Below are 26,867 nucleotides of genomic sequence, written 5' to 3'. Positions count from 1 at the left end.
ACCTTATTTGTTTATTCAGATCAAATGTCTAATGATAATAATACTCATAATAACAAAAAAAAAATAAACATAATAATAAGAAATTGCGGTAAAGCAATAACAGTAAATGCACATTTCAACAACACCAATAGTAATAGTAATAATAATAATAATAATAATAATAATAATGATAAACCACAAGAAAGAAAAAAATAGTGAAAAAGTGAAAGTGCTTCACATGAAAATAGACATAAAACAAAACAGACAAGGCAATTCAATATAAATGAACATTAAAAAACAGTTTAAAACAAGGATTTACTGATTAGCATTAAATGATAATAAATATAACATAATATAATAATAATAAAATAGACTCAGTAGGTTATGCAGCACCACACCTTAAAAGAAAACAAGAACATGATTTGTTTATTTAGATCAAATGTTTATTAGCCTATTATTAATTATTATTATCATTAACAATGATAATTATAAATAAATAGCGATAACGGTAAATGCACATTTCAACATTATTATTATTATTGATAATAATAATAATAACCTAATTATTATTAAACCTAAAAGAAAGAAAGAAAAAATACAAAGAAATAATAACGTTAATTTATATAGCACCTTTCAAGAGACCCAAGGTCACTTTAAATGTAAAAATACTAATATAATAGTTTTATAATAGTATATTGTAACAGTATAGTAATATTTAATATATTTAAAAAAAAATAGATTAAATTTATTTAGATCAAAGGTTTATTATTATTATTATTATTATTATTATTATTATAATTGATTAGCATTAAATAAAAAAAAAACTTAAAATGCATAAAATGGAATAATAAAACCGAACGCTTTTTTTCCTCTTTGCCTTCATTTCCCGTGGTGCCCTCGGGCATTGCGTCGTGCAACGTCACATGTTTTCCTCCCTCACGCGGTGGAGCCCTCGGGTAGACTACCGAAGCGGAATCGGGGAACATGGCAGACGAGGAGGACTCGGCGCCGGAGCCAGCCGCCGTCTCTCCCCCGGAGAGTCCTCTCCCCGGGCGGCCTCACTCTGTCTCCTTCTCCGAGAGCGTCCAGCCGGCCGTCGGGATGGTGAGCCAGCTGCTGACCCAGCCGTCCTCCCTCAAGTTTGATAAAAACATCAAACAGGCCTTCTACAACACGGGGGCGATGATCTTCGTTGCGATATGCTGCGGAGCCGCCGTCCTGGTCTACTTCATCCTGGAGGCCTTCCTCCGCCCGCTGCTCTGGGCTGTGCTCTGCGGGACCTTCCTACACCCCTTCAAGTACTCCCTGGCTCGGCTCGGCCGCTCGTGGCTCAGCGGCCTGCAGGAAACCGGGACGCCCATCGTCGTGGGGACCCTGCTGATCCCAGTGTGGTGTGTGAACTACGGGGTGGAGCTGATGGGCAGGCTGGTGCTGGAGAGGCTCATGGTGCTGCTGGTGATCGGGGCCGGGGCGCCGCTAGTTTACTTCCTCTACCTGTCCTGGAGCGTCATCGGCATGCAGGTGATCCTCGGGCACGTCTGCTGGATCATCGGGGCCGCGCTGGACTGTTTCCACACTGTGTGGGTGAGTGGACAGTGACAGTGGGGAGTGGTCACAACCCCCGTGGGGTGATGACAAAGACCTTCTGTGTCACCCGGTGTGGATGCTACTGGGTGGGTGAGGTCAGGCTGCAGACAGCTCAGAGAGGAGCTGGGCCATAGAGTTAAAATCTATATCGCAATAGTAATAAGAACAATTTAAAAATATTGATCACATTACTGCGTGTAAAATGCACAGTCACATTTAAGATTCTCAAACTGATGTGCAAACAGCAATGATCCACTGATATCTGTAAAATTCAGACATGTAATACAAGAACTTTAATATAGAGCCAAGATTGAGAAGTTAGACAAAAAAATAAAAAAGAAAATGTTAGTTGCAGCCCTACACAAACAAATGATGCCATGATCAATAGTCGATAAACAACAATACTGAATTCAACAGGTTGACAAATGCTGCAAATAACATTTCCCTGAGTGTGTCTCAACATGAGCTTTTCCATTAACCTATTTTCCTGGAATATTTGCCCAAACTTGTATTTTAGCTAATCATATTTCCTGCAGCTTCAGCGATCGATCAATACCTCATTATCCCCAAACAGCTGCAGGGCCCTGAGCCAGGTTATGCTCCGACTAGATACTAATTGCATTAAACGTTCCTCCTCCTCAGACAGCCTGTCCTTTCTCTGAATGCAGAGGTGGACTGACACAGGCCTCTTGTCCATAAATAGGATGGAGCGCACACGATATTGAATTACATTGAAAGATTTCTTTGTGTGGAGTGGGAACAGCTGATCACAGGCTGCTGGTGTATCATGCTTTCCTTTAAATTACCGAACGGCAGCAGACTGTCTGCTAGATGACAGAAAGTCCCGTCTGAACATGTCAAGGTATTTGAATGTTTTTTAAATGTGCAGTAGTTTAGGAAAATATTGAGATAGCAGCAGTCCATCAGTCAATCAAACCATTGTGTAGGCAGTAAAGTGGGACATGTTCACACTGAATGGAGCCTGTTTGTGGGTCTTTCCCTCCAATCCAACTTTATTTGTTAAACACTTTAAAACAACCACAGTGGACCAAAGTGCTGTACAGAATAAATAAAGACATAATAAATAAAAGGCTCACATGAGGCATAAAAATTGCATATAAAATACTAATAAAATAAATTAAAAAGCATAACACATAACAGCCATATAATAAAAACAATAAAATAAAATCATCATCTCACAAAGTGTCAAAGGCCAAGGAAAAAAAAGATGAGTTTTAGGAAGAGATTTAAAAGCAGACAGAGAAGAGGCCTGTCTAATGTGCAGAGGCAGATCAGAGCTTCCACTCAGGAGCAGCTGAGCAGCTGACCCAAGAGAGCGGGTGGGAGTAAGGGGCTGATCACACCTACAGGTAGTGCTAGAAACACGCTTCGAAGACACTTGAAATGCCTGAAACGCCCTTTCAATGAGCGCTCCTTTCGAGAAGCGCCTGTAGAGCAGGGGTGCATGCGCAACCGGGCGATCAAAACATTGAAAATTGACCCTGAGACAGAGCTATGGTGCTACTGGCGCCTGACGCCCAAAAGTTGAGATTATTTCAACTTTCAATGTCTACAAACGCACGTCTAAAAAGACGCCAGAAAGACGCTCGTCATAAAAAATGCTTGAAAACCAGACAGATGCGCGGTGTCATAGGGAAATCAGTTGTTTTACTGGCGTCTCGTTTCTAGCCCTCCTTGTAGGTGTGATCGCCCCCTAAGGGTGTAGGAGCTCAGAGAGGTAGGGCAGGGCAAGACCATTCAAGGATTTAAAAGCAAATAAAAGAATCTTAAAATGGAGCCTAGCGTGTATGGGCAGCCAGTGGAGTGAGGCTAAAATGGGGGAAATGTGCTCATGTTTACGTGTGCCGGTTAAAAGACGTGTGGCGGCGTTCTGTACCATCTGACGATGGGCGATGGAGGATGCACTAACCCCATCATACAGTGCATTACAGTAATCCAGCCAAGTAAAAAATGCGTAATTGGAAAAAGCTCTATTTAACGACCCACCTGATCTGGCTGTCAAACTAAAGATCAGAGTCCACTTTAACCCCTAGGTTTGTGATGGTAGGTTTGATAAACTGGGCCCAGATCTACAGGGAGGGGTCCCAGTGGTGCCACCAAAAACCATCACTTCTGTCTTTATATCATTAAAATCTAAAAAGTTCAGAGCCATCCAGGCCTTTATGTCATCAAGACACTTTAGTAACATTTTGACAGAGTATGTGTCATTCGTTTTAAGCGGCACATAAATCTGACTGTCGTCCGCATAATAGTGAAAACATGCTTCCTAAGTATGGAGCCAAGCGGGCGCAAATAGAGAGAGAGGTGAAGAGGGCCTAGAAGTGAGCCCTGTGGGACCCCACACGAGAGAGGAGCAGAGGAGGATACAGGGTCACCAAGGCTGACACAGAAAGTTCGATCTGCCAGGTACGACCTGGACCACTCCAGTGCTATGCCCCCTCCTTTACAGGCTCCACGGGGCCTTTTTATCATCTTGCCTAGCGGGGCCTCTAAATCTGCAGCTACGCCCTCCTCATCATCTACTCTTAATACCTCTGCATGTGGAAACACTGCAGGAACACATACAAACACACCATCCTGGAGCCGTGTTTGTGTGTGTGTTCTGTATGTTTTGTTAAAGTAAAAATTTGAAAATAAAATATTCAAAAAAACCAAAACAAAAAAAACACCTAACCAAAGCAGGAACACTGTAAAACAACCCTACCATCGAGCATACACTTGAAATGATTTAACAGCACATAGCTGTCTGATTTAAATATCTATTGTAACTTGTTCCATTAATTTGATGATTAATCAGTTGTAACTAATTTATCTGTCGACTAATCGATTAATAGTTTGACTTCTGCTTTAATTGTGTAAAACCTAATTAAAGAGCAGTAATATTGGATTATTGCCGAGCTCTTCTTTCTGAGTATAAATCGTAAACACTGACAAACTGAAACAGTAATATGTGTGGACAAAGCATCAGCTGAGCAGAAGTTACAGTATATAGCTATATCTGATTGTAACCCATAATATCTCCTCTTGTTTCCTCTCAGGTGTGCACTGTGGTGTTCGGCTACCTGTTGGCCGTTTGCTTCAAGTGGAGTCCCCACACTGAGCGCTACCTGAGGGCTCTGGCTCTTCCTGTCTGGGCCGTCCTGCTCTTCTATATTGGTGAGTTTGGGGAGGACGGGAAGCCTGGAGTATCTGCTCGGACATGTTATTGTTTCATACTTTCAAATTCCATCCTTGTCTCTGGGAAGAGTTCATACTCAGGTATTTAAGATCCAGTTCTCGACTTTATGAACAACTGTTTTATAAGACCAGGCGGTACGTTCCTCACAGCCGAACCAGATAGATTGAGAGATGTAATGGATGTAAATGTGTGTGTGTCATGGTTTGTATAAACAGAACTGGATAATTCATATGTCAGAAATAAGAATCAAGGCGACAGGTTGTATAGACACTTACAATTTGTCATTTCTCCAGCAGAGTTTGACAGGTTTAAGGGATTTAGGAGCACGCACTCACTGATCATCATTAGAAAAGCTCAACATCTCTGTTTATGGTCTCAAAAACTTTACAGCACAAATAACTAATCTGAGACAACTAGGATTTGTACCCAGGTTCATTCTAAACTCTGATGTATCCATCTCACTGTTCAAGAAGAAATAACTTAACTGATCTGAGTTCAGACTGTTTACTTCCAGCACAGCTACACTCACAGATAACTGAGCCTCCGACCTGCCTGTCAAACACCATCAACCCATAAACCTTCCCAACACAGCCCGGCTCTGAGTGGAGTCCTGCGGGGATCAACAGATGTAAAGTCTGGTGGCCAGTGGCTGCTAGCTCCACTGCCGTTCAGCACCTAATGAGTGGAGCTATTTGCTAACAACCACCGCTGCTACTAACAAACTCCACAAGTTCATTCAGCAGCTCCACCATCCACAGTCAGACACACACAGCTGATAATTTACTGCTTAATTACAGCTCGCACCAACGGTTGATGCTGCTCCGGTGTGAGTGTTTTTTCCTGGCTAGCAAAACATCCTGGTGCAGACACGTCTCGTCAATGAAAATGAAGCATAAATTTCATCTTAGTTTTTATTGTCGAGATCTGTTTTTAGCACGTCATTGTGTCATTTTCGTCACGGAGCTGACGAAAGAATGTCGTCGTAGTTTTTGCCAATGAATTTAAAGCTTAAAAGCTAGCATATGGAAGTATTTTCGCTTCTATGAAGTTGCAAATAGACCTGGACAAGAGCCACACTGTGGTAATAAAAGATAATGGAAGTAAAATCATCTGTTTATTTTACTTTTAAATATGTAATGTTTTAAGAAGGAGCAAGTAGTCACACACTGTGTAGAAATCATCGTTGTATAGTTGCATTGTCGCCCTCTGAATTGGATTAAAATCATGAGGTACCTGGACATTCCCAGCCATACTTGGCAGGTAGCAGGTATCTAAAGCCGGTTCCAGTGAATGAAGCCAAACTCTGCATTTCTGTAGTCCAGATAAAACACTGTCTCTAGAGGTCTACAAGCCCATTAGACTGAGCACATGCAGAGCTACATTGAAAGATGATGAAGTCTCCAGTATTTATAGCACGCTTAATGCGTGCCGAAAAGAGGTGTTGACCTTCAGGGCGTGAAATGTTAAGAGTGACTGGGTGCTGTTCAGAAGAAATTTGGCTCCAGACGAGAACAAGGAGGGTTTTCACATGACTGTTGGCAAACCTGAGAAAATGTTCTCTGTCAGGACACTTTCATAACGTACAGAGACTTGTTTCAGATGGCACGGAAGGAGTTCAGCAGAGTTCTTCCAGATTTTTTGCCAAGAAATACAAAACATCACGCAGTATAAGAGCAATATGTTTCTCCACAGTAGTTAGAAGATACACAGTTACTCACGCTGATTTCTGATCTGTTTTTAGTGTCTCTGACCGGCTCGTGGAGAGTGCCCATATTTGTGGTTGTGGTTATACTCATCATCGTGGGCTCCCAGGAGAAACCACCTGTCCCTGGCAGAGGTGAAGATTTATGGACACACACACACACTCACACACACACATACTCACACACATTCCTATTCAGCTCACTGAGAAGCCTCTGCTCCCCATCAGCTGGCTTTCATAAACATAATTGTATAAAAGAGTATGGGTAAATGTTTATGTATGAGCTAAACAACAGAGATACAACGTGTTAATTTTATGATCTTTAAAGGTGCTGGTACAGTAGGTGGATTTTGGGCAACAGAGCCAGGCTAGCTGTTTCCCCCTGTTTACAGTCTTTATGCTAAGCTAAGCTAACTAGCTGCTGGTTGTGGCTTCATATTGACTGTACAGACATGAGCGTGGTATCAATGTTCTTATTAAATTCTCCGCAGTAAATGTCAACCTATTGCTTTAAAAGTCAAGGGGGTCAAATCAGCTTTGACCTGCTCCGGAGCAGGTTAACGTTTAAGCATAAGTTACCACAGTGATTTATCCCGGCAAAAACAGAACCAGCTTCATGGTACTGAAACCCAGAGTTAACCCTACAGTTATGACGCTAACTCCAAATCCTGCTTCGTAGCACAGGCCTCAGCTCTCATCCTTTTAACAGCTGAAAAGTCCTTTATTGACATTTGTCTTTTCTGAACCTTGACCTCTACCAGCACTCAGATTAAGTGATGCAGTATCTTAGTATAGCATTCCTTCAATCATAAGCAACTTGAGGTGGACAGTTTGCCCTTTAATTAGCAGAGAGTTTGGACCATGAGGGGAATATACAAACAAACATGCTGCTACTATGTGTAATTGTTATTGTCTGTTTGCATTCGTCTCCTCAGGAGAGCTGTCGGGGCAGGTGTTGTCATTCGCTGCTAACACTATTTACATGGCAATCTCGTGTAGCAACCTTCAGATGAAAACTGAGCCAAGAGAAGACACTGCTGCAGGTAAGAGAGCACACTGTAAGCTCTGTCTATTAGAGAGGCGGCTATAGCTAGAGTTACAGTGTGTATGCTGTAGTACATAGTTTTTGGAAGTGTGGTGGAGATTTGGGATGAGCAGTCAACAATTCACCAAGCAAACAGGCGTTAAAAATCATCACAGCGATACACATCAGAAGAAGTCAGCTAACTATTGCGTTTGAAGCCCCCTAACTTCCTGAAGATAAAGCAGCCATGAGAGGAACTGCAGCTCAAGACACTTCTGCTTTTGGCGTCACTACTCAGCCATGGTGGTTTACACTGTCCATTGGCATCACTTTGTTCTTCCTTTCACTTCCTCCTTTGTGCTTCCTGTTTCCTCTCTCTAAAGATGGTGTGCACTCATTACCCGCAGGCCTCTTCCAGAAAGAGAAAAGCTCCAGCAGAGCCAGTGATATCTACTTTATTCTCCTGGTGTGGGCCATTGTGCTGGTCCAGGTGTGGCTCAACCTCTGGATCCTGCAGCTGCTGCCTATCCCAGTGGCTGGTAACACACACACGCACGCACGTTCCCCGTCACATACGTCCTCTCAGATCCACTGTTCTCAGACTAATGTTGCATTGATGCTTTAGTGTGGGTGCTGAAGAGGCTGGTGGTCCACTTTGGCCTGAAGGGCTTTGCAGAGCGGACTCTCGTGTCGTGGTGGGCGGTGCTGGAGAAGCTTGGACGTGAGCGAGAGGAGGCCCTGCTGCCCGGACCAATCAAAGGCTTGGCTCAGTTCCTGCTGCGAATCGACACCAAGGTAACGTCTCTGACTGATCTCCAAGTGCTGCTGGTGCAGGCGCTGTCATTCTTTCCTCTTTCAGACATCCTCGTCCAGGCACACACACATTTTCTGTTACACTGGTGCATCTTTCAGTGTTCCTGTAGTTTCCTCCTGACCATCCACATTAAAGGCCTGCAGTGGCTACTGAGTACTGTTTGGCCAATTAACGTTGAAGGTCACTCAGACTGGGTATCTGCTGTTCAAATATTAGAGAATATAGTCTCACTGGCCACTTTATTAGGTACACCTGTTCAACTGCTTGTTGATCAAGATAGCCAATCAGCCAATTACGTGGCAAAACCGAGCATCGGAATGGGGAAGAAAGTTGATGTAAGTGACTTTGAATGTGGCATGGTTGTTGGTGCCAGACAGGCTGGTTTGAGTATTTACTGGGATTTTCACACACAACCATCTCTAGGGTTTACAGAGGATGGTCCCAAAAAGAGGAAATATCCAGTGAGCCAAAATGCCTTGCTGATACCAGAGGTCAGAGGAGAATGGTCAGACTGGTTCAAGATGATAGAAAGGCAACAGGAAGTCAAATAACCACTGGTTACAACCAAGGTCTGCAGAAGACCATCTCTGAACCAACAGCACGTCCAGCCTTGAAGCAGATGGGCTACAGTTTGTTTTAACGTCTTCTGACCTGGATCTGAACCAACTGCAGTCATGTGACACATTGTTTGGGTTAAACATGAGCATGTTACAGTCCTGGAGGATTATTAATGTGCACCTCCTCCTGTACTGCCTTAATATGCACATTCAGCACATCCAATGCATCAAAACATTGTTTTCTAGTTGGAGCCGCGCCTCGTTTTCAAACTGTACGGTTTGTCTAAAATGACCAATGACAGCAATATAGTCCACGATGAGCTGCGCTAAAATCAACCTGCGTAGTTGTCCCTCCATTGTGACATTAGAAAGTGTCACATTTATCTTGCAAATGTACTCTTATTCAACGTTTGCTTTACTTCCTGGATTTTTCCCACATGGAAATTCTGACCAATCAAGAGCAGCTTTCTCACACAAGGCAATTGATCTGGTCCGCTTGTAAATGCTGCCGTGACAACACGAACCAACTCTAGGCAATTATGCAACCTTGAAACAAAATTAGTTCCTGATTCAGACCAAAGCAAGACAACTCTAGGTCTGAAAGCACCCTTAACAACATGTTGTGGAGGCACCCATCAGCTCACCTGGTAGAGCAGGCACCCCATGTACAAAGGCCACATCCTTGCCACAGCAGCTGCAGGTTTAATTCCAACTCTGGCCCCTTGCTGCATGTCATCCTCTCTTTCTCTCCATCTTTCAGGCCACATTTTTCCCATCTAATCTAAAAAATCTTTTAAAAATATAAATGAATGCAAAAAATAAAAAGTAAATCACTTGGTCTGTTTGTTTCAGAGAGGAAGAAACCTCTGCGGATAATACAGAAACCTGAAAAAAAATCTTAACTGGGAGTTCACGTGTGCTGGTTGCAATGTTCAGTCCTCACAGCTAGATGTCACTAAATCCTACACACTGCTCCTTTAATAAAACGCCACAGATTAGATAGTGCAGGGATAATGTTTGTGTGGTTGTGGTCAGTCTCATCAGAGATGCTAGATTACTAGATTAAGTATTAAAATTAACAGCATGGTAAATAAACATAATTATAACATCTATCAGCATGTGAATGGGCTACAGCACAGATAGGCCTGTGTTATCAAACATTCTTTGAGAGTACAGCTTACAATGTTTTCAACTGAGATGTTAATTTTATAAAATCTTAAAACCATAACTACACCATGTCTTAATAGAGACAAAATTTTAATATTAGGCGTGTTGATTTCACTGTCCATTCTGTGCCCATTGGTGAGAGTGAATTTATACTTTTAATTTTAATTTTTGATCAGCTAGTCACATCTTTTAAAAGAATGCGTTTTTGTTCAGGGAATCCTTCTGAGAAATTTTAAGACTAGGTCAGGAGCTCTCTGAAAGTGTTCTCAGAGTGTTATGTTGTCATATATTTCCTAAAACAGAGCAAATATCGGACTTTGTCAGGTGAAAACAAACACGACTCCGAATAAATGCTCACGTTGCTCTGTGTCTGCTGAAGTAGAAAACGACTGTGTGCTAACATGTTCACTTTATAGACTGTTTCACTAAAGTGCATCGCTAGACAACAGCTTGGGTCCATGTTTACTTCCTGTCAGCTGATGTTGTTTACATACCCTGCAGAACATTTAAACAGGAAATACAAAAGGACCCCTTTAGGATGTTGTTGTCAGCTTGAAACAATCTATGGGTCACAGCTGACACCTTTTACAGTAAAAGATGTCTCCCGGTGTTTATGGGTTGCACTTATGTGGTGTGTTTATAATCACAATGATTTGCATCCCACTGTAACGCCAGTCCTCACTCTGTGGTTAAATCCTGCCTGCCACGCTCCACTTCCTGATCCCTCACTGCCTGTGCCCACAGAGGTGGTGTTCTTGTCGCACGGGTACATGTGATGACTGCTGCACAGGTCTTTCCAATAATAATCTTCCCAATGTCTCTTTGTCTCCTCCCCAAGCTCTGGCATTGGCTTAACAAGCAGGTAATGATTTGGAGGAGCAGAGTGCTGAGAGAAAGAGAGACTGAGAGAAAGAGTGTGCATGTGAGGAAACTTGAGAGGAGCGTAAAGTAACCCGTGTATATGTATGTGTGCGTGGGTGCGTGTGTGAAGGCGTGAGCAACACCTTGTAGTAGCTTGGACTGGCGCTTTACCCATCCACCGTCATCAACCTCTCATCCTGTCTACACGTCTGTCTTCTTGCTGCTTTCCCGCCCCCTGCTTTTGTTTTCACCGGAAGCTACGGTCAAGGAGGTGGGACTCTTCGCTCCCTCGGCCTCGTCCGTACCTTCCCCGCTGCGAGCTACCCGGCAGGTTTGGCTTGAGAGTGTTTGAGCTGCATGGAGAGATGGCTGATGTAGACGGAGCGGAGCTGAGTGGGAGGAGAGGGCAGTGTTTCTAAATCTGAAGGTAACTTTTTATAGAGGTGTAGGAGAAACACTGCCCACGGACCCCTTGGAGAGACGTGGTTACGCTTCAGGAGCTTGTATGGGTGGGAACAGGGCTGGACAAAACAATGGAAACACCTGACAGTTTGAGAATATGAAGCGCTAAATAAAAACCAACTTGGACCAACTTGTACCTTTTTAGAAAAGCTTTGCTTCTCTCTGTGGTGTTAATACATGAGGCCTGAACTGTATGTAGTAGCATTAGACACTCTAGTTTTTAGGGACAAAGGGTGTGTGTCAGAGATCAGGGCTCAATCAGCCTTAAAGCTGTTGTTGACAACTTTTATACAAACATCTTTATTTTTGCTGAAATCCATCTGTCACGTCTGACCGAAAAAAAAACAATCAGAGCTGAGGAATTTCAAACGCAGCTGTCAATCATGTCAGTTAGGGCTGGGCGATGTAACAACTATGTACGATATATTTACAAGCAAGACATAGATTTAAACAACACCATTTATATTGATATAGGGTCCAGTTGCGTTACACAATGCACACCAGTGTTCATCTCTCCTCTCTCACGCTCTCTGCACAGCTCCGCCTCGCTGATTCCCCCCGAAAGTGTTTGATGGAAACCGGGCTTAAGAGAGACACAGAGCTGCTACTCTGTTTAATTAGTCTACAGTGTGAGGCCAGTGTGTATGCTACATGTGCTACGCTTAATCAGTCTGTGAGTTTTATGAAATCACCTCAGCAGCACACGTGCAGTACAGTGCTGCGCTGCATGTGAGGGAGACAGAGCTGCTTGATCGTGTCCGGTGAGTGTTTGTTTGCTAGTTTGTGGATTATAGTGCATCGCCGTGCTTCTTCGTAGTTGTACTTGATGGTGTGACAGGGAGACAGCGCCTGGATGCAGGTGACAGATGTGTTTAAAACAGAAATGCAGTGACAACACAGATGTTTCATATACAAGATGTATATGAAATCCTTCCCTCCCTTGGCCTGTCTGTTGATGCTCTGCGCATGGATAAAATTAATAGCCTGAGTAAAAGATTTAAATAATTTTCCAGCACTAGATTCATTTGAAAGGCCGTGGACTTTTAACTAACTTTTTAACTTTAATCGTTCCAAACTACAATGGATTTAGGCCTATTTCATACTTTTATACTCATACTCAGTTTAGTGTCCTGTGCTGCAAACCTTTAAACGTCTGTAGCTCCAGTGCTATGTGCATAAAATTAACGTACAGCCCTGCGTTTATTTTATATAGTTTTTCATTTACATGTTGTGCAGTTCTATCTTTTCCAGTTCTAACAGGGAAAAAAATCTGTCTTTGCAATTTATTTTGATCACAGACTGTTTTTATAAAAATGCTTGTGACATCTCAATTGTGGCTTTGACTGAACACGTAGCCCATATCTTAGGAAATACGGAGATATGTATCGTGTATCGTCAGTCAGCCTGAAAACACCGAGATATGAATATTTGTCCGTATCGCCCAGCCCTAATGTCAGTGTGGGTAAACTGTCAAACTAGGCAGCGCAGAAACATATTTTAGTGTACTGTTTAGTTGTAAAATGAGAAAGTTTGTGACCCGGCTGCCATGTTGAAAACACAAACAAAAGCACTGCCCACTGGCTGCAGCAAACTGTCTCATTTTACATCTAAACAGAAATGTCTTTAGTATGGCGTTAAGAGCAGGTGATGTTTTGTTGGTGCTCAAGACACTGCACTGACCTGCCTGTTTAGCTGCCTGATTTAGGGATTTAAAATTTAAGAATAAATCCTTGCTGATGTGGTGTTTCCATTTTTTTGTGAACTAATTTTTTTGCTGTACTGGATTCAATCCACATCAGTCAGCCTGCCAAATATCTTCTGCAAAGTGAGGCTGCGTTCTTACAGACGGTAAGTAAAAAAAGGTTAAATGTTCACCTTAAAGGAACACTGCACCCACAAAGTGATAGTTTATATTTCAGTTACTGATGCAGTGTTACGCTGAATTTGTGAGGAAATCTTTGTCTCACATAACTGATGCATCTATGATCTATAATCCAAGTCTCATTCATCGAGTCGTTTGCTCAATACCTCCCAAACACAGCCATTTTCGCCAAGACCTTGCTGCTTAAAACGTTTTCACATAAACAGTCTCATGCAGGGACTAGTTGTGCGCCTGGTCAACCACGTACGTTGAAACTCATGCACAAGCAGAGGTCAAACACATGCGCTCGCCCAGGCACTACTAGTATTAAATTGTAATGTTTTAACGAAAATACATGTTTGGGGAGTACTGAGCATACAGCTGCATAAATGATACTTGGATTAAACTGCACGAGTTGTGTGAGAGTTTGTAAACAGATGTTTTGGTGCTGCTGTTAACTTAATTTACTCCAATTTATGAATAATGTTTGGACTTCAGGACTGAATCAGTTTATGTAGCTGAACTGCAGTGGGACCTTTACTGCCATATCATTTCACCATTAATATAATGACAAACCATCTTGGCGTTATGGGAGAGAGGTGTCCACTAACAGTAACTTCCCATTGACTCCTTGATTTTAACACATTGATTGTGTGACATTAACACACACACACACACACACACACGAAGACTAAATCTGCCATAAGCTGGCTGTTGATGCAGTTTTGGAGCATTGAGAAACCTGAGTTGAGAATTTCACCCCCTCTGGACAGAATTAACTTCAAAAGATTGACGGACATATTTGCAACAGTTTTAAAATCAAAGGTAGTGACAGAGAGTTCTGAACATGCATGTTTCCCAGTTTAAGTGTAAGAACGTGTGCATGCATGTGTACAGATATCCTGGCTCACTCAGCCTTACTGTTCTCAGGGCCCGAGCGAGGCAGCATTTAGATCCAAAATGGCGTCTTCACATGGGAAGGACACAGGTTTCTCCATGTGTCTGATCACTGTATGTTTCCAGCCTCTTCAGAACTGTACTGACTTTGTATCTCTATCTCTGTGTTTCCCCCCTTTCTGCTATGTCTTCCTCCTCTTCATGTGCACAGATGGTCGTGTGGCTGGAGCGATCTCTGGACAAAATCATCAGCATCTTCATCATCTTCCTCCTGGTCACAGGGACCCTGCTCATGGCTCTGCTGCTCACTGCTATGGTACTGTTGTTCCTTTTGAATTACCTCGCTGTATTTCAGAGGCACTGACATCGTCTTGGTTGACAAAGTAACTTTTATGTCTTTAGGTTCACCATGAAAGTGTTCACATCATCGACGTAACCAGTAACCTCATCAACGAGACCCTGTCCAACCATCCTGAATGGGCCAAGTATGACAATTTACCCTCTTTTTATTTGTACCTTTCCTCTTGTTTGGAGTAGAGGTGGGAATATATGGATTCGTGGACGGCTTGTTCCACGATGGATGTGTAAAATGACTATAATGTGCATATTGTGATGTCTTTCTTTTGTAAGCCACCAGCATGAGACATTTTGGTTCCTGCATGTCTTTGGACTGTGGGAGGAAGCCGAAGTACCCAGAGAAAACCCACGCTGACATGAGGAGAACATGCAAACTCTGCACAGAAGGGCTCCCCCACCCCAGGGTTCAAACCAGGAACCCTCTTGCTGTGAGGCAACAGCGCTAGACACTACACTACTGCGCTCCCTCCTGTGTCAGCCTTGGTTTTCTGCGGGTACTCTGGCTTCCTCCCACAGTCCAAAGACACGCAGGGTAATTGGTGTGAATCTAAAGGTGTGAATGGTTGTCTGTCTATATAGCCCTGTTTCCACCAAACACTTTCGGTATGGTACCTTTGGAACCAAAAGTAACCCTTCAGACATGGTACCTAGACCCTGGGTCCGTTTAGCGTTTCCATCGCAAACAGTACCCTTAAATGTGGGTGGGGTTGTTGTCACTCACTGCTCCGTCCACTGTATTTCTTCATTACCGGTGAAACAGATGGAAGTCTGCGCCTCGTTTATCGTCCACAGAACGAGGCTGCATGCTGACATTTTCAGAACAAAACAGGCTGCAGTGAGTCTCTGCATGGGATATTTGAAAATAGCGAGTTTGTGCATTTAGTCCTTCTCTGGCAAGCTCAGGGGTTTTGTGTTGCTGTAGCCCACAAGAACGACGCTCCGTGATGCTTTTTCTTTTCTCTGAGTGAGGATTTGGATATCTACCGTCCCAGTTGAGTTGATATATATTAACATTTGATCCACTCATTACTAAAAATGTATGTCATATAAAAACTAAAGTAATGGTCAAAGTTGTCACAGTGAAATTTAAGGTGAGTCGATGGATTCACATCGTCGGCTCATGCATTGAGTAACATTACAAGCTAACGTTCCACCTTAAAAGTCGCTGGCAGTCGGCCCAGACTCCAGCTGCTGTGAGAGGCAGCAAAACATCTTTTTTTTTTTTTTTTTTTAATTTATTTATTTAAAGAGGACAGCGCACATTAAACATACATTACTGTAGATGTGCCAGTGTTAGCCAAAGGCTAGTTTCCAACCGTAGTCCTCCGGCATGGTGTTAAGAGCCATTAAAACATACAAGGGTCATAATACATAATAAAAAACAAAACAAAACAGAACAGAACAGAAAACAGGGACATAGATAAGATACAATTTAAAGTAAGAATACTACTATCAAGACACTAACAAAGGGACAATCAATACAATACTACCAAGACAGATAAAACAGACAGTTATACATAACAAAAACCATTATATGCGGTGCAATTAAAAACAAGATGAACTGTCAGGGATGAGTAATTGAGATGAAGGTGCAGCAATGCAAAGACCAGAGCAGGGTTTCTTGTTGGAGTTGTGCTAAGATGGATTGAGAAACACAACGAAACCATGGATATAAAGTGCTACAGTGCTCATGGAAAGTGCTGCAGTGCTCTGCTTATAGAGATTGTTGTCAGATTGTTGGGTTAGTTGTCAGATGTGAGTAAATGGAATGGAAGTGCAGCAATGCAAAGACCAGAACACAGGTTATTGTTGGAAGTTATGCAAATTGAGATAAGAAGAAGTAGTACATATCTAAAGTGCTACAGTGCTAAAGTGACTTGAGAAGAGGTAGTACCTTGTAAAGTGTTGCAGTGCTTCTTGTGGTTTACCCATGTCACTGCGCATGTCAGTGAGGGAACATGTGCAGCGGCATGGGGAGCTAAGTATATATCTTTTATTTTATAGTCACAAAACTCTCCACGGGATGAACAGTGGTTATTGTACTTGTTCTCCCTGTATGTCTCTGTCTGCAACTTTGTGTTTTTGCTGCTGACCGTCTTGGCCAGGTCTCCCTTGAAAAAGAGATTCTTAATCTCAACGGGACTAACCTGGCTAAATAAAGGTTAAATAAAATAAATAAATAAAAATTACATGAGCCTCAAAACCAGCCACAACTCAGCCCTGAGCAGAGGGACTGTCCTCTACTGACCAATCAGACTGCAGTGTTCACAGCTCCACCTTTTAGTACCAGATCTGTGTGCTAGGTACCCCAACAGAGGGGGGACCAAAAATGGGGACGGTACGGAACCGTTCCATTGGTACCATCGGTACCATCTACAACTTTTCACAGTGGAAACAGAAAAAAGCATACCGAACTGAGCTGAATCGTACTGCTCAGTGGAAACAGGGCTTATGTGTTAGCCCTATGATAGTCAGTCCAGGGTGTACCCTACCTCTCGCCCAGTGTCATCTGGGATAGGCTCCAGCCTCCCGTGATCCCCAACAGGATAAGCGGTTATGGAAAATGAATGAATGAATGAATGTATATATAACAATTGCTGCTTCATTTAATGTTGTTGTAATTGTGATTTATGAGGTTGTTTATTGTATTTTATTTGTCTACAGTAGTTCAGAGGAGAGTTAAAAATGTGGAGACATTGTGTATCATGATGTAGCTTAAAAAAAAACCCATCATTTATTCGCCATGTCCCTCAGCCCTAATTTGGAGTTTATAATTTCTCATTATCTTTTTCTGACAACGTCCTCCTCTAGTTGGCTCCCAGAGGCCCGTGTGGTGCAGAAGGCTCTAAATTCAGCTGCTACTAATGTCTATCAACACGGTCGAGAATGGATAACACAAAAGGTAAGAATAATAATTGCCTATATGTTTGCAATCGATTTCTCTGACTCAAAATATGGAAGCACAAACTGAATACTTGAGTCGCCTGTTATGCATTGAAACTTCCTCCTTTTGTGCAGCTCCATAAGATGTTAGGAGACAAGGTGAACAACACAGCTGTGATCGAGAAACAGGTTTTGGAGCTCTGGGACAGACTGTACCACTCGTGGTTCGTGAAGGTCAGGACAGTTTTTGTTTTTATATTGCATTTTACATTATCACATCCAGACTCAATACAAATGGTTATACAAGCAGTGGAGAAAAAACTAAGAAAAAACCTTGTACTGCAAGTGTAATCTCTCTGCCTTGTTTTCATTTGGATAGACAGTATTAACACAACTACACACATCCAGAGAGGGAGAGGAAAAGGTTCAAATAAAATAAAATAAATACAAATCCTTGTGGCAGTTTGGCTTCACATAATTGCACACGTTACAGTGACAGATTTTTATTTCTCTCCTCTCTCACACTATATTATTATTATTATTATATATTAACACTTATCAGTACCTTTTTCTTACGGGAGATATAACCTAAATATGAAGCTCTAAAATCTAATGGCACTTGTGTTTTAAAGGTGGTTTGTATTTGCCTTGTGTGTCTATTTAACCTCTTGATGCTGGGGACAGACTTGCCCTCTAAAATATCATGTGCCTAATGTCCCATGCATTTTCCAGAACATGACCCTCACCGGACGCCACCGTGGTCAGAAGATGATGGTTCAGAGAGGGAACAGCTGGCTGGTGGACATCCTGGACTGGAAGGACATTGCCTCCTTTTTGCAGGAAAATATTGAGACTCTGCTGTCTGTGTTTAGTGAGTTTGCATATATTTTGCCTCTAGTTAGGGGCATTGGCAGGTGTTTGCCCTGTTTTCCATTTTTTTTTTATTTGTGTCTGCCACAGTCAGAGTGTTGTGTGGCTGATACATGTTCTCTTTGGCTCACATTGGGTCATCTTGTCACTTGTTAGCTAAGCTAGCAAAACCATAACCTAAAAAGTACTTTAATAACCAAATCTTTGCCCTCAAGGTCCAGTTTGTGTCATTTAGGTGGACATAATGGCAGAAATGGAATATAATATTTAGAACTAGGTTTTCAGTAGTTTATAATCACCTAAAACTAAGAATCATTGTGTACCTTAGAATGAGCTGTTTATATTTAGTCCTCTTCCACAGAGGCCACCATGTTGTTCTACAGTAGCCTACAACGGACAAACCAAACACTGGCTCTAGTTAGGGGCATTGGAGTGTTCCTGTTTTTCCATTTTTTTTTTTTTTGTGTCTGCCACAGTAGCTCAGGAGAAGTTTCAGTTGGTTGCAATCTGCAACTTCACCACTAGATGCCACTAAATCCTACACACGAGACCTTTAACCCCAAGATTACATTTATAGAAGATGATTTTTATTTTTTTATGATCATCGATTTGTCCTGCTGGCACAGCCGCAACTGCAACTAACTTTGTACTAGGGGTGTGCCATATCATCTCGTTCATGATAATATTGGTATAAATTTTAATATGATTTGAAAAATTCATATCACGATACTTGTGATATTTCAATGACAACAAAAAGCATGGCCCGGAGCCAAGACTCCGCCATGGTTCCTAAAAGAGGAGCAGCTTCAGTAGTGTGGAATAAACTGTGGCATCCTGAATGTTTTATGAACAGCCCCAGACTTCTCTGACTCCTTTAGAGACTTACTGCTCAGAGGGAACTCACTCAGCAGCTCCTCTGGCAGCAGCACAGTCACATGCTCACGAAAGTGTGCAGTGCTGTGTCCTGCGACACCGCGCCTGTCTAGGTGAAATACCATATGGGCAGGTTTTTAGCATGTCCTATTGGTGTACACTGGGTGTTATGACAACTGCAGGCCATTTATCATTGACATACGTCTAATTCTTTTGTAGATCCTGGAGTCTCTGTGGGTGGTGATGAGCAGAAACGTCGGCCTCCTTATCTCCACGACGACCACTCTCCTCACTGTCTTGTTCCACAGCGGCACGGCTCTGCTCAACTTCGCCCTGAGTCTGGTATGAGACACTGAAACATTAGTTGAGGCTCTTACCTGATGTAGAACACAACACAACCATTTTAGTTTTTTGACAGTTAATAGTATCTAGTTCCTAAAATGTTCAGGCAGAGGGTACATGCTGTAGCTCTGGTTGAGGGTGAGAGGCTGTCAGTAAATAGTTTGTTGGGCACAAGGAAAGAGAGATCGGTGTGGGTACATGAGACCCTAAAAAAGAGGGTGGATCACAGGGAGTACCACCAGTTGGTCCAGGAGCTTCTCCTTGATGATATTTTAGAATGACCCAGGGGCAGTTTGACAACCTGCTGTCTATCATCGGGCCGTATAGCTCTGGGTATCCAGCAACCACTACCACCAGTTTCTCCTCCATTGTTTACCAACTTTTAAACTTGTTGTCGTGACCACCACAGAAGATCGCCACTCAAATCATCAGATTGGACAATGGGAAATAGACGATGAAAACAGAAATGTGTTTTTCCACTCTGAGTTGATGTTTCAACTTGAGTTCAGAGTGTTCTGGCAAAATGTTAAGTGCCTAGAGTGCAGAAACAATTCTAATAATAATTCTCATTAAAAACAATTACAAAAGCCGCCTCCAGCTGCTAAAACACTTTCTGTGTGATCGCGGCCTTAGACTTACAGGGACAGCGTCTGCCTTTCTACATACATCTCAGGAAATAATGTTCAAAATTTCATCAAATCTGGACCGAATGTTCACAGTCATAGCATTCAAAAGATTTCATCAATACCTTTGTCCATGTTTGACAATTACACATTTGAACACTCACTAATTATAGGCAGAAATTACATTGAAAATTAAAAACCCAGAAGGCGTATGTTTATGTATATATGAAGAAGTATAAATGTGCAGTATCACTATCAATATCACATTTATTCATATAGCAATTTAAAGAAACATTTTATGTTCCTGCATCTTTGTTTTCTGTAATGTGTCATTCATGTGCACCAAATTATGACGTCTAACACAAAATGACCCGCTGTTTATCTGATTTATTGACATCTATTTATGAGCTTGTTCATTTTAAGTTAAAACCAGCAAGAATTTACACTGTGAGGTAAACCATTTTGCACTCAGACAAAAAATAGTTTGCTGCATCTTTGTTTTGTCAAGAACCAGTCACAGAAAGTCGAGTCAAACTTTACTTGTAGAGCACATTTAAAAAAAAACAAAAAAAAAAAAAACTGCACGGCTGAACAGGTTCAAAATACCACAACAATTGAATACCGAAGCCAACAACAATAAGAACAGGAAAAAAACAGTAATAGAGAAAGAATTGCAGCAACAACAGAGGAAGTCAAGGTGTCAAGCTCAACTCAAACGAACGCCAGTGAGATGAGCAGTGAGTTAAAGTTTCTGTAGTCTGAGCAGGTTTTATATGAATACCGTGAAATTTATTTGGGACAGGCCTTTAATTCATGTCACACAATCTGTTGCTCAGCAGAGATCAGGAATTACAATCCAATTGTTTGTTGAAACCTCTATGAATGTTACTCATTCCCCAGCATACCGACACACCACCACGTTATCCTGTTAAAGCAATGATCACAGCTTGATTAATAATCTCTGGCATTTGGCAGCCATTACATACATTTCTAACACTGGATAGTGCAGATAATCGTCTGAAGTTGTAGAAGTTACAACAAATCTGCAGACTGGTCTTAATGGAAGCATTTGTAACAGCCCTTGAAGTTTGATCCGTCTGTAAAGGGCATGATTATTCTTAGTGGTACATGCTTTAGTGGTAACGTAAACGGGCCAAATGTGCAACAGGACTCTCTTAATGTGTTTTTCCGAGGCACGAGTTCAGGATGGATAATCTGAATTTATTTTGCTGCAGCAAACTTGCTTATATTTGTTCTTTTGCCATTCACACACAGGTGATTTTCCTTACTACTCTCTTCTACCTGCTGAGCTCCAGTGGTGAATACTACAAACCTGTCAAATGGGTGATCAGCCTCACCCCCCTCTCCCAGCCGGGACCCTCCTCAAACATCATCGGCCAGTCTGTAGAGGAAGCCATCAGGTAGCCACACACACAGAAATGATTTCAACAATATCTAAATGAGATTATTTTGACCGTGTGTTTGTTTTGCAGAGGAGTGTTCGACGCCTCTCTGAAAATGGCTGGCTTCTACGGCCTCTTCACTTGGCTCACTCACACCATCTTTGGCATCAACATAGTCTTCATTCCTTCTGGTGAGTCAGCGTGTTCGCAGCAGATCGCGCCGTCACTTAAGCTGTACCTGCAAAGCCACAGTCTGTTTTCTCACTCTTCAAACCCCTCTCTCTTGGCCTGAAGCTCTGGCTGCCATCCTGGGTGCCGTGCCCTTCCTGGGGACCTACTGGGCAGCGGTTCCAGCAGTGTGCGACTTGTGGTTGGTGCAGGGCGAAGGTGTCAAGGCCGTGCTGCTGCTGACATTCCATCTGCTTCCAACATATTTCGTAGATACAGCTATCTACTCTGACATATCAGGGTATGTATGTGTTACACCGGCTTGTGTTTGTGTTGTTTCAGCTTCCCCTCGTAGCAACATCTAACCAATTAATTTCTACAAACCCAAAATGTACCCAAATAAGGCTTTAAAGGAAACTATTCTTTGAGCTATAAGCAGTGTGTACATTTGCTACAGCAGTTTGAGAGAGACCAAATGAAAACAACAACAGTGGACCAGATAATGCTCCATTTCAGCTGCTGCTGGCAGCCTGGCCACGTGTCGCCATCTGTTTTTCCTTTAATAAGTTCTTCCTGTTTATGATTAGGTCTCACAAAAATAACAAGTTGAGATGAGGCCTAAGGTAAAGAGACACACACTGCACACATTTACTAAAAACAGCTTTTTGTTGTTTTTTTTTCTCGTAACAGTCCAGTAAATTCCAGTCACACATAATTTACATTATTACGGCAAACTTTGCATTTATGGCTACGGTTCAGTCATTTTGAGCATTATGTGTAAATCAATTTCAATAGCCTTAAAGTTAATAATTAAGATTGGTCAGCTGCATTTATATTTTTAAAATTAAAGTTATGTTTCTTGTTAAGTAATGCAGCTGCAATGACATACTGTACTTCAGTATTTTTTATGACATACTATGTAATAACTTTAAATGACACTTTTATGACGTAACATTTTTGACATACTATACTATGAAATTTTATTATGATATACTATACTATAACATTTTTATGATGTAATTTATGGCATACTACACTATGACATTACTTATGACAATTCCATGACATAATATACTTTGACATGATATTTTTTGGTGATATTTTTATTACGTCCTGTACCTTCACAATTTTTTCCATGACATAGTATACCGACATTTTTGATGACAGTCTATACTATGACATTTTTAAAGACATTTTATGATGTACTGTACTGTGACATTTTCGATGACAAACTGCACTATGGCATTGTTTTCGTAACATTTTTATGACATACACCACTGACATTTCTGGACGACATTTTCATGACATGCTATACTATGTCTTTTTTTTCCTCCGTATCATTTTGTGACATACTATGCTGTGACATTTTTATGACATTTTTTTCACGACATGTTGTACTATGAGTGTTTTTTTATATATATTTTTAATGGTATACTATACCATGATATTTTTTATAGGATTTTAAGGACATACTATACTATGACATTTTTTGATGACATTTTGACAACATACTATACTGTGGCATTTTTTATGACAAACAGTGCTATGGCATTGTTTTAATAACATTCTGATGACATACAATGCTATGATATTTTTTTGGCGACATTTTCATGACATGCTATACTATGTTTTGTTTTTTTCATATCATTTTTGTGACATATTATACAGTTTTATGACTTTTTTTTCATGACATATTGTACTATGACTGTTTTTTATATTTTTCATGACATACTATACCATGACATCTTTTATAGGATTTCAAGGACATACTATACTATGGCAGCAGTGAGAGCTCCACAGTTCAGTTTAACACGGACAATTAACAACTTTCTCCTTCTATCTTTTGATGGGTGTGTGTGAATGATTAAGGTGAGAAGCTGCCCATGTTTCACTTCCTCACATCGCCGAAGCTGTGAGTTGCACATGTGCGTGTGTGTGCGCTGCTGAAGTTACACGATGTCAACTGGGAATTTGCAAGTCTAATTTGAAGATGCCCTGTACTATGACATTTTTGATGACATTTTGACGACATACTATACTATGACTTTTTTTGATGACATTTTTCCGACATACTATGAATATACGATGGCGTTTTTATGACAAACTGTTTTATGCCACTATACTGTGGCATTTTTCGAACATTTTTTGAACATACTACATTATGGCATTTCTTTATAGCATACTATGCCATAACTTTCGTTGTCTGGTCTTCTTGTGTACGTGTCTCAGGGGTGGACACCCGTATTTGACAGGTTTGGCAGTGGCAGGTGGAGCATATTATCTGGGTCTGGAAGGCGCCATTATCGGGCCCATCCTCCTCTGCATCCTGGTAGTTGCAGCCAACATCTACAGTGCTATGCTGATGAGCCCCAGCTCTGCAGCGCCAACACCGGTGCAGTCCAACTGGCCGCTCCACCCACTCAGGTAAAGACAAAAAATGTCATCACATTCAGAGCTCACTGAGCCTCAGAAAAATGCAATCATACTATTATTGCTTGTCACTGTCAGGACATTCGCAGACTCCACCCCCTCTGTCCTGAAGAAGACCAATGAGTGAGATCAAGAGGGTGTCCCTATGGAATGTCACTATGCTTCCTACTGGCTGATTCATTAGGGGGAAGCGCTCCCCTCACTGAAGCTCCTCCCTATGCCGCCTGGCTCTACAGGAGTCGGCCCCGACCAAGAAGAGATGGCGGCGTAACGGCTGGTCACTAATGATGCCGTCTGCTTACCAGAGCTGTTTCTGTGAGCTACATGGCCCCAGCCACTCTCATTCAAGTCCCTAAAGTTACAGAAGTGAGCTTTTATTGTGATCCCTCACATGGACCAATGACATCACATTGGGCATTACAATTTTGAATGACAGTGACGTTGATACTAATCAGATCATCTCTCAAAACTAGTGCCTAAATTGATTTTGTCATGTTTAGAAATGCCTAAAATTGTCATGCGGTTTGTGGTTAATTGTAAGATGACATGTTTTATCTACAAAGCCCCCGATTTCCACCCTGCACACCCTGGCTGTGTTTTAAGCTACAGTATGTGGTCGTGCAGTATTTGTACTGCCTACCTCTCTCCTCATGGAGGCCCACTTTGTAGTGAAGGCTTGCCTTAGAAGTCCTCACGCCTGGCTCAAGAGTAGGAGTTGTTGACTGTTTTTTAGTTTAACTTAATGTGTCATTCAGGTTTCAGTGATAGTAGCTGTGAGTTTGCATTACTAGATCTCAGTTTTGACAAAGATTCACACTCCTGGACCAGGCTTTGTTACCACTGTTTCACAATTTTAAGTATCTGTACAGTTGAATTAAAGCTACATGTCTGCTAATTTTTTTAAGGTAACTTCAGTAGGTCCGATAAGAAGTCCTGCTTTCAGGGCGCGTGGTCTGAATTCGCGACCTGAGGACTACCTCTGGTCAGTGAGGGAGTCTGTTTCTACATTTTTAATTTATTTTACGCCTAAAGGGCAACTTTGATATTTTTCAACCTTTCAATCCTATTTTCCCATGTTTTTGTGACTAAGTTACTTACCGGAACTGGTCCGCTATTGTCTGGCTGGCTCTATACATGCTTAAATTGCTGTTAGATTTAATAAAGTGTGGTGTTTGGTAGAGGCTGTTGCTGTACAAACAAAAAGGATCTTACTCTAACAAAAAGGTCAGTGTCTGTAAGGATCCTTTCCACATTGTTGTTAGACACTGAAATAACAATTTGAGCCTGTAAATTGACTGTGCATAGTTGCCCCTGCAGTCTGTTTCACCACCGCTGACTGCTTCGGTCTCACTCAATACTAGATAAATTTCAAATATTGTTGTGCCTATTGGTCACTTAGACACAAAACCATGGAAAGATGTGGGCCAGGTCGGGAAATATCGGAGTTAGCCTTAAACTTTTTGTTTTATTACACACTGTGAGTGCACACACACACACACACACACACACACACACACACACACACACACACACACGTGCAACAAAGCTTTTCATTTTTAACACACTGAGCTTATCTGTCAGTATTGAAGCACATTTACGGAATAACTTGATACTGACAGGTGTGACTGAGTATTTCTGCAAGCACTTTGAGTGCGGTGACTGTTTACTCATCACGTGATTTCATCATAATTTTGACCTCACACATCTCTAATCCGTTTTGTCAAATGTCTGTTTCTTTTCTGAACAGAGTATCAAGTAGTTTACATCACTTTATTAAATGAGCTGTACAGATGAATTGTGTTAGTAATGTGACACATTGATCATATATGGCTACTGTGTTAGCTTGTGTGAGGGCTGTGATGTGTTCTCGGTTGGAACATTTAGTTGAGAAACAGTTTCATGGTTGAACTACATTACTGTAGTTTTTGTTTGCCACCGTTTCTTTTACTGTTTTTTTTTTTTATTTCCAGATATGCACTGACACAATAAACATGATCATTTAAATTGCAGTAGTTTTGTTGGTTGTCTTATTGCTAGATTGCTTTTTGGTTCAGTTAGGACTGCAACTAATATTAATTGTTTTTATTTACTTATCAATGTTCGGTCTATAAAGTCTTAGGACACAGTATACAAGGGGTGACACTTTATCTAACTAACAATCTAAAGACTTCAGATTTTGAATTTGCAGAGACAAAGTGTTGGAAGTAGTATTAAGCTCTTTTACTCAAAACTACCAACACAGAAATTTCAATAAATGTTGTACATTTGAAATCTTAGTCAATGAATGGCTGTCAAATTACATTTGAACACATGTAAAAATGTTGTGAAACTTACATTTTTTTTTCAAATTGCAGTATGTAATTAGGGGCATTGTATGGTATGGCATCAAAAATGTAATGGTATAGTATGGTGTCCAAAATGGCATAAAAATGTCATAGTATGGTGTCAAACATGTCATAAAAACGTAGTGTATTAATGGCGTCCAAAACTGAATAAAAATGTCATATAATAGTATGGGGTCAAAATATTATAGTATGGTGTCCAAAAAGTCATAAAAAACGTCATAGTATAAAAACGTCATAGTATAGTATGTCGTCCAAAATAGCATTAAAACGTCATAGTATGGTATGTCGTCAAAATGACATCAAAAATGTCCTACTATAGTATATTATAGCGTCTAAAATAGCAAAACAAAAAACATCATAGTAAAGTATGGCGTCCAAAGCGGCATTAAAAAGTCACAGTATAGTATGTCGTGCAAAACTCATAAAAACTTCATATTATAGTATGGCATCCAAAAAGTCATAA

At 41.4% G+C, this 26,867-nt stretch overlaps 1 protein-coding gene across 1 annotated transcript; it reads left to right on the top strand.

Moving 5' to 3' along the window:
* The first annotated feature begins 670 nt into the window (after positions 1 to 670).
* tmem245 (transmembrane protein 245) lies at positions 671 to 26,021 on the top strand. The gene is made up of 18 exons (XM_049584313.1): positions 671 to 1,563; positions 4,626 to 4,743; positions 6,507 to 6,602; positions 7,403 to 7,510; positions 7,875 to 8,030; positions 8,117 to 8,286; positions 10,868 to 10,891; positions 14,322 to 14,426; positions 14,513 to 14,595; positions 17,279 to 17,369; positions 17,486 to 17,584; positions 18,083 to 18,214; positions 19,313 to 19,435; positions 21,334 to 21,479; positions 21,552 to 21,652; positions 21,756 to 21,930; positions 23,859 to 24,053; positions 24,138 to 26,021. The coding sequence occupies exons 1-18, from the start codon at positions 964 to 966 to the stop codon at positions 24,184 to 24,186; spliced, it is 2,571 nt and encodes an 856-aa protein (XP_049440270.1). The 5' UTR covers positions 671 to 963; the 3' UTR covers positions 24,187 to 26,021.
* Positions 26,022 to 26,867: the final 846 nt, after the last annotated feature.

This window comes from Epinephelus fuscoguttatus, linkage group LG8 (genome assembly GCF_011397635.1).
Source record: "Epinephelus fuscoguttatus linkage group LG8, E.fuscoguttatus.final_Chr_v1".
NCBI classification, from domain to species: domain Eukaryota; kingdom Metazoa; phylum Chordata; class Actinopteri; order Perciformes; family Serranidae; genus Epinephelus; species Epinephelus fuscoguttatus.
Note: the sequence above shows the minus strand (reverse complement) of the source record. Positions and strands in the feature narration are given on the sequence as shown.

What these genes read in the sequence shown, in the direction of transcription:
- tmem245 (XM_049584313.1), top strand. Translation starts at nt 964, where the DNA reads ATGGCAGACGAGGAGGACTCGGCGCCGGAGCCAGCCGCCGTCTCTCCC. An exon ending in TGCTGCGAATCGACACCAAG is followed by an intron (nt 8,287 to 10,867) that starts GTAACGTCTCTG and finishes CTCCTCCCCAAG; the next exon opens with CTCTGGCATTGGCTTAACAA. An exon ending in CTCTGCTGCTCACTGCTATG is followed by an intron (nt 14,427 to 14,512) that starts GTACTGTTGTTC and finishes TTATGTCTTTAG; the next exon opens with GTTCACCATGAAAGTGTTCA.